At 44.5% G+C, this 12,289-nt stretch overlaps 1 protein-coding gene across 1 annotated transcript in view; it reads right to left on the bottom strand.

Annotated features, from left to right (window-relative positions):
• POC1B (POC1 centriolar protein B) overlaps positions 1 to 7,794 on the bottom strand; it is a 197,619-nt gene extending 189,825 nt beyond the window's left edge. Inside the window, exons 1-2 of the mRNA XM_073620198.1 lie at positions 7,687 to 7,794; positions 2,554 to 2,638 (exon numbers count right to left, since the gene is read on the bottom strand). Coding sequence (XP_073476299.1) covers positions 2,554 to 2,638; positions 7,687 to 7,701 — 100 coding nt within the window. The 5' untranslated portion in view covers positions 7,702 to 7,794. The remainder of the gene's footprint in view (positions 1 to 2,553; positions 2,639 to 7,686) is intronic.
• Positions 7,795 to 12,289: the final 4,495 nt, after the last annotated feature.

The raw sequence follows: 12,289 nt of genomic DNA, 5'->3' as shown, positions 1-12,289 counted from the left end.
TTTTTCTGCCAGTAAATACCTTATACAGCCCACTTCCTGTTTCTTGTCTGGTAAAAAGCCTTGGCTTATGACATCATGCACAGCTATCTCTCTCACGTGAGAGTTTGCCAGGAAGGGAGGGGGGATGAGTCATAAGAGGGTCATTGAGAGCTGCAGAGCTGGAGGTGTGCCTCTGTGCGAATCCAGGAAGTGAACAGGCAGCAGCTTCAGCTGCCCACAGTTAAAATGGATGCAGCCAGACTCAGTGGAGGGAGATTTCTGCAGCATATCTGGCAAGTACAGAATCACAGTATATATAAAATAATATGTAAAGTGATTGGAGGGAAGCTTTGGAATGGCAAAGATGTTTTTCTGACAACTTATGTGAGCAGACTGCAGTTACTCTTTAAACAAATGTTTATTACCTTGCATAAAAGGGAGGGGGTGACCGATAACACTGAAACTTATCAAATACTTAAAATAATGATGAGTCAGCTGACCCATATGAACACACAGAAATAAATTCCGCAATATCATCCTTTTTGGGTTATTCAGGCTGTGCTGCAAGGCTGTTTCACACAATATCACAGCTCATTTGGCTGACATTTATGTTTCCAGGGCTACAACGATTATTTTCATAATCAATTAGTTGGCCGATTATAGTTTCGATTAATCGGTTAATAACCTTAAAAAAAGTGTGGTGTATAATTTAGGTAATATGTAAAGTTTAAAATAAAAGGCAATTTATTCTTAAATATCTCTATATGCAGTGGTAAATATAAATAACCAACTGTATGTTTAGGGAGTAAAATCTTTAATCCACTCTGAGAATAACGGACAGAAGAGATGTACTGTATATACTATTAGAGGAGATATACTGTACATACTGTTAGAGGTTGAATCTAGTAAATATCATCAGACTCAGAGATCAAAATTTTATTGAAAAGAAAAAAAGTTAGACTGTTTTGCAAATTTTCAAACAGAACTGTAATATATTGTAAGCTGGCCATACAAAAACAAAGTCTTCCTTCAAATAAATTTCTCATTTTAAGAACGTTCGTTCGATTTTCTAATCGTTAGTGGGGTCAAATCGACGTTTGTTTTCAACCACAGTGACAGAAAAATTTAAAAATTATAGAAAACCTCTTGGTCAAAAGAATTTTCAGACAGTGTATGTGATTTTCGTTCAGAAATTACATTCATTTTAAAACAGAATGTTAAAAACAAGTGAAAATTTCAAACAACATTCTTTCATTCAGCGAATGCACAAAGATTTTTCGTCTGAATATTCTCGTCTGAAAACTGAACCGTGTGGCCAGCATAAGGCTCGCTACATACCTAGGCAGTTTGCTTTTGAGCTGTTTCTACAGTGCTTTTTGCTGTGCATTTTGATTTTTTGCACACGTGATTTTGCTGCGATTTGCGTTTTTGCATTTTTCTTATGCCTTTTTGGCCAATTTGTTGTTGGGCAGATAAAAAAAACAAAAAACACAAATTGCTACAAAAAATGCATCACACACTTTTCTGCAGCTTCTCCATTGAAGTATAATGAACCAAAAAAAGCACCGTCTTTGCGTTGACAAAAGTCCCTGACCCTTTCCAAATATGCAGCAGCTGAAAAAAGCCTCGATGTGAACATTAAATGAACTGTAGTGCGGTTCTGCAAAAAGCATCAACAAACACGTAGATGTGAACCAGGTCTAAGACGTTTAGTAACATAATGGGGTTAAAATGAAAAAAAAAAAAATAGCCCTTTATAGTACAAAAATAACAAATAATCGCTACTGTAAGGGGTTCATTTTTTTTTACTGTGCAACAGTGAAAGTAATATTTGCTGTAGCGATTATTTGCTCTTTTTGTACTCTAAAGGGCTAATTTTAGTTTTTTAATCCCATTATGTTACTGGCCGATTAATCGATTATGAAAATAACTAATCGATTATGAAATGAATCAATTACTATCGATTAGTTGTTTCGGCCCTATGTTTCCATCACTTTGTCTATACAATTGTGGTTTAAAGCAGAGTTCCACCAAAAAATAGAACTTCCACTTTTTCGGAATCCTCCCCCCTTCTGGTGTCACATTTGACACCTTTCAGGGGGGAGTAGATACCCGTATAATCCAGGTATTTGCTCCCACTTCCGGGCATAGATCGCCGCAGTATCCGCGGCTATCTACGCAATGTCGGGCCCCTCCTCTGTCCCCCCCGCTGTCTTCTGGGAGACACACAGATCCCAGAAGACAGCAGGGACCAGTGAGATCGTACAGCGTGACTCGTGCACGTGCAGTAGGGAACCATGCTGTGAAGCCACAAGGCTTTACTTCCTGATTCCCTTACTGGAGATGCCGATGCCTCCACCCGAGAGTCGGGGGACAGATCGGCTACGGGTGAGGACATCACGGGCGCCCTGGGCAGGGAAGTGTCCATACATTAAAAGTCAGCACCTGCAGTATTTGTAGCTGCTGACCTTTATTTTTTTTTTTTTTTTTCGCCGGAACTCTGCTTTATATCACAGACTCCTGCCAGTAATACATCTGATCTACATTTACAAAATATAAGATCATAAAAAATACCAAGTTGTTTGTTGTCTGGACTAAAGTCAATGGATGTGACTGCGTCTTTATGTCCTCTGAAATGCTGCTGCAGGGCTGGATCCTCCTGGCAAAAAAAAATACAATATTGGTGCACTAGAATACTAATATTATTAAATATAAGATGGGTTGCTAGAAAGATGCCTCTACATGGGTTAATTATAGGACAGAATAGCTGATAATTAACACATACACACTTAAAGTGGTTGTAAACCTAGTTACACCACTCTTACCTACAGGTAATAAGGCTTACCTGTAGGTACTGGAAATATCTCTGAAACCTGCACGGTTAAGGAGATATTTACTGTATACACTTGCACCGACATCGGCACATGCGCACTGAAGAAAGGGCATGATCGTGACATTTCTAAAGGGCCCGTGCCGTGACCGCCATGCGACTCCGGCCAGTCACGGCCCCGGACGGAAGACAGGTGAAGATTGATACGGCCACCAGCGGAGACATCGCGGGCTTCATTTGCAGGTAAGCGGCACATAATGGGCTAGTATGCGAAGCTTACTAGCTCATTATGCTTTTACTTTGCAGGGAACAAAAGAGTAAGTAAAACCCATCAGGGTTTACCTCCTCTTTAAGGGGCATGTTTACAAAGCAGTGAATGTGACATACACTGTAGCCTGCAGGTGTATTTTTCTGGTACATATGTTTTAAATTACAGTGATTAATTCACCTGCAGCATATGTTTGGTGAATGTCACATCCATTGCTTTATAAATATTCCCATTCAAGTGTATGCCTAGCCCAAACCTTTTTTAAAAGTATAACAAGAGTGTTTTAAATACATTAGAGAGGGATTAGAACCCTTGTTAGATCTTAAAGTGGTAGTAAACTGCCACACACACCAAGAAAAAAAAAAAACAAAAACAAAAAAAAAAAAAACAGGCCCACTGCAGGTTTAAGTCATAATGTACTAATATGCACCACATTCTAGCACATTATGACAGACTTACCTGTCCAAGACGCCCTCCAGCGCAGCACTGTCATGGCTCCCTGGCACTTCCATGTTCACCCAGTCTTCCTTCTGGGTTTGTGGGCACCGGCTGTATGAATGGCCAGGGCCACGACGGCATGTGCGTAAGAGCCCCATCCCTTCAGAACGCATGCGCTGGTGATGTAACCGGCTACATCTTGTGTGAATATCTCCTAAACGGTGCAAGTTTAGGAGATATTCACTGTACCTACAGGTAAGCCTTATTATAAGCTTACCTGTAGATACTAATTCAAAAGTGGACTTTACTTCCACTTTAATGCAGTCTGTGCCCCTGTTAGTGAGATTCACCCTATTTGTCCAGTTTATCGTTATTGAAAGTGAAAGAAGATCACAATTTTTTTGGGTCATCACCAGAGCAGCAATAGAGGAAAATCTTCCAATAGTGACCCTGGTGACAAATAGGGATTTCTTCATTTTGGTGGGATTTCTTCTCACTTCCTGTTCTGGCTATGGGATAGGAGGTAAAGGGAAATCTCTCCAATGGGACAAAGATGGCAAAAAAGAAACTGACCGGGGAGGGCCTTACTCTATCTCAAATGGAAAAAAGTTTTGTTCCACTTTAAGTGCCTTTGTTGCTGTTTAAATTGGAACTAAACCCTCCCATAATTTACAGCCAAGAAAGCTGCCATTTTGGCCTCTGTGTGATTTGCAGTTACCATGGTGCTGCACATGTGATCAGTTATAACACCAGTCATTTAATGGTTTGAAATTTTAGGTTGAGTACAAATGACTTTGAAAGGGATCATTCACAGCATGCCTCAAATGCAATGGTTTTGGAAAACTGGTAAATTGACGGGTTTAGTTCTGCTTTAAGCCCTGGTTCTCATTGACGCTACTTTAAAATTATGCTACTTTACTAGAAGCAGTGCAATTTCAAAGTAGCAGGTCAGCGAGATTTCAGGTGCTACTTGAAAAGACATCTGTGCGGCTTCATGCAGAGATATCGATTGAAGTTGCACCTGATAGCGGCAAAAGTAGTGCAGGAACTACTTTTGCATATTGGCGCAGCACCGCAAAGTCGTCGTCGCACAGATTGGACTTGTGCTATTGTCTGCAATAGGCTGAAATGTGTCATATGATTTGACCTGTCAAATCACTTGACAAGTTGCTCCAATGCTGAATGTGCAATATAGCCCAATCAGATCCGCCTTGTGAGATTTTCAAGCAGACTTGATTGAACGTTCTATGGACAGGTAGATGTAAACTACTTGTTTAAATCTGCCTACCTCCAAGTCTATCCTGGTCCAGAAACAACAAATGGAAAAGGACTGTGTTCTTTTCCAAACCTAAATGTGACAGAGGTGGCCTGATGTAGACGGGTGCAAGTTTATATCTAGCCACATATATATCTGATATGGAGGATAAAGTCTTCAGCATGGAGCATAAACACTGGGTGGACAAAAGGGACATGTGTCCCGTTATGCTCCAATTCATTAGTACATCTGTTCACGGATTGCCTAATGCTTGTGTGAAAGGGGCCTAATAGATACCATTTCACAGCTAATCTTAGGTGAACAACCTGAGACCACTCAGTGGGCGGAGATTTACTAAAAGTGGTGCACTCTGAATCTGGTGCAGCTGTACATAGTAGCCAATCAGCTTCTAACTTTGGCTAACTTTGGCAGTTAAGCTTTGACAATAAGCCCAGGTTCCCATCGGGCCGATTCGGCATGAGATTTGACATAGCAGCGCCGCACCGATTCCCCAAAGTAGTTCCTGTACTACTTTTGGCGACTCCAGGGGCGATTTGAATAGACTGTGCAGGAAGCCGCACAGATGTCTGTCAAATCGCCCCCGAACTCGGACTGCATTGCCGGCTTGAAATCTGGACTTGCACTGGTTCACGCATCGCATATATGTGAACTGGCACTTAGCCTGGGTTCAAACTGACTGCGGTTAAAAACCGTGCCAGATCAGCTGAACTCGCACAGTTTTTAACCCGCAGTCAGTTTGAACCCAGGCTAAGTGCCAGTTCGCATATATGCAATGCACGAACCAGTGCAATTCCAGTGCAGGTTCCCACATCGCATGTCACCTGCCAGCGGCTCACACTGACATCTGGGAACCATTACAGATAGGGTTGCCACCTCATCCCTTTAAACCCAGACACATATTAAATTACACAGGTTCTGTGGCAGATTAAGGTGGTAATTACACTGACCTGGTGCCTTACCTGCATTAACTTAGCCTCAGAACCTGTGTAATTTATATGTGTTCAGGTTTAAAGGGATGAGGTGGCAACTCTACCTTTAAACCTGAACAAATATGAATTACACAGGTTCTGAGGCTAAGTTAATGCAGATAAGGCACCGAGTGAGTTTAATTACCACCTAAATCAGCCACAGAACCAGAGTAATTAATGTGTTCAGTTTTAACCACTTGCCGACCGCCTCCTGTACATATACGTCGGCAGTTTAAAGATGGATATCTCGGTAACGGCAGCAGCTGCTGCCACAACCGAGGTATCCATCTTTAGAGCCGGCGGTCCTGTTTACGATAATGGTGGTCTCTGTGACGGATTCGCTGCTCTCTCCGCCGCTTACCGGAGCCGTTGGCAGCGGCGATCGGGACCTGTCTGTGGCCGGGTATGGAGACGAGTGAGGGTAAGATGGGCCCCACCCATCTCCATACTATAGCAGGGCTGAAGCAACGTCAAAACATCACTTCCGCCCATACGTTTTTTTAAAGGGCCATTTCTGTTGTCATTTTTTCAAATGACAATTTTTTATTTTTTTTTAAATTGCATTTTAGTCCAAATAAGAGATCTGAGGTCTTTTTGACCCCAGATCTCATATTTAAGAGGACCTGTCATGCTTTTTTTCTATTACAAGGGATGTTTACATTCCTTGTAATAGGAATAAAAGTGATCCATTTTTTTTTAATTTTTTTTTTTTTTAAACAGTGAAAAAATAAATAAAATCAAGTAAAATAAGGAAAAAAAAAAAAGTAAAAATTTTTAAAGCACCCCGTCCCAACGAGCTTGCGCGCAGAAGCGAACGCATACATGAGTAGCGCCCGCAATATGAAAACGGTGGTCAAACCACACATGTGAGGTATCACCGTGATAATTACAGCGAGAGCAATAATTCTGTAACGCAAAACATGCAACCTGTAGAATTTTTTTAAATGTCGCCTATGGAGATTTTTAAGGGTAAAAGTTTGACACCATTCCACGAGCGGGCGCAATTTTGAAGCGTGACATGTTGGGTATCAATTTACTTGGTGTAACATTATCTTTCACAATATAAAAAAAAAAAATTGGGCTAACTTTTTTGAATTAAAAAACAAACAGTAAAGTGTATTTTTTTCCAAAAAAAGTGTGCTTGTAAGAACGCTGCGCAAATACGGTGTGACAAAAAGCATTGCAATGACTGCCGATTTATTCTCTAGGGTGTTAGGGGGGAAAAAAAAGTAAAATGTTTGGCGGTTAATTTTCTAGCAAACAAACTTGTTTTTAACTTGTAAACACCGAGTCTGAAAAAGAGACCTGGTCTTTAAGCGGAGATGAGGTGACAACCCTAGTTGCAGGTGTCAATGCAAAGTTAATGACACCCCCAGATCTGTTCGCAGTGCGAACTGTCAAACGGTGCAGGAATCAGATCGCATAGGTATGACCACCCATGTGATCCGATCTCAGTGCGGACCAAAAATAAATAAAGTCCTGCACTATTTTGGTACGAGTGCAATGCAAACTTGAACTGGCATCGCACAGACACGGCATGCGATCTGCACAGCAGTACTGCCCGAATCACATGCAACGTCTGACATCACACAGGTGTGAACCCAGTCTAACACATAGAAACTGATTGGCTACTATGCACAGCTGCACCAGATTTAGTAAATCTCCCCCAGTATACCTGATATCATAGGACTAGGCACGGACACTGCCACCCAGCTAATCTAAACAGACTGAACTCTGTATATGGAAAGCACTGACATCCAGGTACTGTACACAGGACTCCTGTCCAAGCAGTCACCGGTCCATTGCCCGGACTATGCAAAGGACAGCAGTCCTGTGACACCCTACAGGTTTATCTCATATGGAAACACAGCGCCCCCCAGGCGTAAATCATCATGTTATGTCTGAAGGCAGACTGACAACGTCTCACCAGAACAGACGCCATGGAACCCAAAAGCGCCACATTCAAATCTCCGTCACAACCAGCTTCGCCGTCACATGACCGGAGCTGGAGGGGAGGAGGGGTGACGCTTCTGTACCATGTGATTGCAGAGAGCGAATTAGAAGGCGGCGACGGGGCTTTTGGAAGACGTTGCGCTCATTGGCCAGGCCGGATTACGTGAGGGGGGGGCGGAGTTTATATTAACAGCACGGTGAGGCGCAATCCATGTGTATGTATGGAGAGTCATTTCCGAGCGTGGACACGAGTGACAAATCACGGAACGTGGCAGGGGCGCAAATACCACCTGAAAGCATGTTGCTTGTGCCCATCTTTGTTTGGCCCACAGCATAAGTCACACCTCCCAACTTTCTGACATGGGGGTGAGGGACACGTATATTAACAAAAGTATGTAGGCCTAGGTCACGCCCCCTTAAAGACGAATTAAAAAAAAAAAAAGGTTAACCACTTCAGCCCCGGAAGGATTTGCCCCCTAATGACCAGCCATTTTTTTGCGATACGGCACTGCGTCGCTTTAAACACTTGCCGACCGCCTCACGCAGATATACTGCGGCAGAATGGCACGTACAGGCAAAACCACGTACCTGTACGTTCCTCTTTAAGAGGCGGGCGCGCGCCCACAGCAAGCTCCGTGAGTCGGGTCGCGGGTCCCGCGGACTTGATCGCCGCGGGGGTAAAAATAAGTAGAAGAATACGTATCGGCCTAAACTGAGGAAAAAAAAATTGTCTTTTATATGTTTTTGGGGGATATTTATTAAAGTAAAAAATAAAGCGTTTTTTTCAAAATTGTCGCTCTATTTTTGTTTATAGCGCAAAAAATGAAAACCGCAGAGGTGATCAAATACCACCAAAAGCAAGCTCTATTTGTGGGGAAAAAAAAGGACTTCAATTTTGTTTGGGAGCCACGTCGCACGACCGCGCAATTGTCAGTTAAAGCGACGCAGTGCTGAATTGTAAAAAGTGCTCTGGTCAGGAAGGGGGTAAATTCTTCCGGGGCTGAAGTGGTTAACTGACAATTGTGCGGTCGTACGACGTACCCAAACAGAATGTATGTCCTTTTCCCCCCACAAATAGAGCTTTCTTTTGGTGGTATTTGATCACCTCTGCAGTTTTTATTTTTGGCGCTATAAAGAAAAAAAGAGCGACAATTTGGAAAAAAAAAAAAAATATTTTTTACTTTCTGCTATAATACATATCCAAAAAAAGATATATATATATAAAAAAAAACACATTTCTTCATCAGTTTAGGCCAATATGTATCCTTCTACATATTTTTGTTTAAAAAAAATCGCAATAAGCGTATACTGATTAGTTTGCGTAAAATTTATAGCTTCTACAAAATAGATAGATAGAGATAGATAATAAAGGGGATAGATTTATGGCATTTCTATTATTATTATTCTAGATTGTAGATTGTGAGCTCTAACGAGCAGGTCCCTCTGATCCCTCCTGTATTGATTTGTATTGTAAGTGTACTGTCTGCCCTCATGTTATAAAGCGCTGCACAAACTGTTGGCGCTATATAAATCCTGTTTAATAATAATAATAATATTTTTTTGATCCACGATTTTTAGCGGGACTGCAACATTCCGGCAGGCAGATCGGACAATTTTGACACTTTTTGGGGACCAGTGACATTATTACATTGATCAGTGCTATAGACATGCACTCATCAATGTATAAATGACACTGGCAGGAAAGGGGTTAACACTAGGCGAAAGGGATTAACACTATGCGATTAAGGGGTTAAGTATGTCCTAAGGAGGTGTTTCTAACTGTGGGGGGAGGGGTCTCTGATCTCTGTTTACTCCCCTGTCAGAAAGGGGATCTAGTTTGTTTACATTGACAGATCCCCGTTCTGCCCCTCTGAGGAGCAATCACGGGTGCCCGGCGGATTGCAGCCGCCGGACCCGTGCACCCCCACCATGCAGTGGGCATGCCCACAGTGTCTCGTTCATGAAACAACGTACGGGTATGTTGTTTCGCGCAATAGGACCGCCCTGCCGCAGTATATATGTGTTGGGCGGTCCTTAACCACTTGCCGACCGCCTAACGTATATATACGTCGGCAGAATGGCACGGGCAGGCAGAATCACGTACCTGTACGTGATCTGCCTCCCGCGGGCGGGGGGTCCGATCGGACCCCCCCCCCCCGGTGCCAGCGGCGGTCGGCATTTGACTGGGAGCGTCGGGAGGCGAGGGGGAGACCATCCGATCGTGGCCCCCCCCTCGCGATCGCTCCCAGCCAATCGGAATCCTCCCCTGCCTGTGTGTAGTTTCATCAGGCAGAGGATGTGATGTCATCTCTCCTCGGCTCGGCAGTTTCCGTCCCAGCGCCGAGGAGAGAAGACATGTAAGTGCACAACACACACACACACACACACACACAGTAGAACATGCCAGGCATACTTTACACCCCCGATCCCCCCCCCGATCGCCCCCCGATCCCCCCCAATCACCCCCCCCCTGTCACAAACTGACAGCAAGCAGTATTTTTTTTTTTTTTTTTTTCTGATTACTGCATGGTGTCAGTTTGTGACAGTTACAGTGTTAGGGCAGTGAGTATTACCCCCCTTTAGGTCTAGGATACCCCCCTAACCCCCCCTAATAAAGTTTTAACCCCTTGATCACCCCCTGTCACCAGTGTCACTAAGCGATCATTTTTCTGATCGCTGTATTAGTGTCGCTGGTGACGCTAGTTAGGAACGTAAATATTTAGGTTCGCCGTCAGCGTTTTATAGTGACAGGGACCCCCATATACTATCTAATAAATGTTTTAACCCCTTGATTGCCCCCTAGTTAACCCTTTCACCACTGATCACCGTATAACCGTTACGGGTGACGCTGGTTAGTTCGTTTATTTTTTATAGTGTCAGGGCACCCGCCGTTTATTACCGAATAAAGGTTTAGCCCCTGATCGCCCGGCGGTGATATGCGTCGCCCCAGGCAGCGTCAGATTAGCGCCAGTACCGCTAACACCCATGCACGCAGCATACGCCTCCCTTAGTGGTATAGTATCTGTACGGATCAATATCTGATCCGATCAGATCTATACTAGTGTCCCCAGCAGTTTAGGGTTCCCAAAAACACAGTGTTAGCGGGATCAGCCCAGATACCTGCTAGCACCTGCGTTCTTCCCCTCCGCCCGGCCCAGCCCAAGTGCAGTATCGATCGATCACTGTCACTTACAAAACACTAAACGCATAACTGCAGCGTTCACAGAGTCAGGCCTGATCCCTGCGATCGCTAACAGTTTTCTTGGTAGCGTTTTGGTGAACTGGCAAGCACCAGCCCCAGGCAGCGTCAGGTTAGCGCCAGTACCGCTAACACCCACGCACGCACCATACACCTCCCTTAGTGGTATAGTATCTGATCGGATCAATATCTGATCAGATCTATACTAGCGTCCCCAGCAGTTTAGGGTTCCCACAAACGCAGTGTTAGCGGGATCAGCCCAGATACCTGCTAGCACCTGCGTTTTGCCCCTCCGCCCGGCCCAGCCCAGCCCACCCAAGTGCAGTATCGATCGATCACTGACACTTACAAAACACTAAACGCATAACTGCAGCGTTCACAGAGTCAGGCCTGATCCCTGCGATCGCTAACAGTTTTTTTGGTAGCGTTTTGGTGAACTGGCAAGCACCAGCCCCAGGCAGCGTCAGGTTAGCGCCAGTACCGCTAACACCCACGCACGCACCGTACACCTCCCTTAGTGGTATAGTATCTGATCGGATCAATATCTGATCTGATCAGATCTATACTAGCGTCCCCAGCAGTTTAGGATTCCCAAAAACGCAGTGTTAGCAGGATCAGCCCAGATACCTGCTAGCACCTGCGTTTTGCCCCTCCGCCCGGCCCAGCCCAGCCCACCCAAGTGAAGTATCGATCGATCACTGACACTTACAAAACACTAAATGCATAACTGCAGCGTTCGCAGAGTCAGGCCTGATCCCTGCGATCGCTAACAGTTTTTTTGGTAGCGTTTTGGTGAACTGGCAAGCACCAGCAGCCTAGTACACCCCGGTCGTAGTCAAACCAGCACTGCAGTAACACTTGGTGACGTGGCGAGTCCCATAAGTGCAGTTCAAGCGGGTCAGGTGGCAAGCACAAGTAGTGTCCCGCTGCCACCAAGAAGACAAACACAGGCCCGTCGTGTCCATAGTGCCCTTCCTGCTGCATTCGCCAATCCTAATTGGGAATCCACCGCTTCTGCAGCGCCCGTACTTCCCCCATTCACATCCCCAACCAAATGCAGTCGGCTGCATGAGAGGCATTTTCTTTATGTCCTCCCGAGTACCCCTACCCAGCGAACCCCCCCAAAAAAGATGTCGCGTCTGCAGCAAGCGCGGATATAGGCGTGACACCCGCTATTATTGTCCCTCCTGTCCTGACAATCCTGGTCTTTGCATTGGTGAATGTTTTGAACGCTACCATTCACTAGTTGAGTATTAGCGTAGGGTACAGCATTGCACAGACTAGGCACACTTTCACAGGGTCTCCCAAGATGCCATCGCATTTTGAGAGACCCGAACCTGGAACCGGTTACAGTTATAAAAGTTAGTTACAAAAAAAA

This window comes from Aquarana catesbeiana, linkage group LG03, assembly GCF_042186555.1.
Source record: "Aquarana catesbeiana isolate 2022-GZ linkage group LG03, ASM4218655v1, whole genome shotgun sequence".
In the NCBI taxonomy this organism is placed as follows: domain Eukaryota; kingdom Metazoa; phylum Chordata; class Amphibia; order Anura; family Ranidae; genus Aquarana; species Aquarana catesbeiana.
The sequence above is the reverse complement of the archived record's forward strand: the minus strand, read 5'-3'. Positions and strand labels throughout refer to the sequence as shown.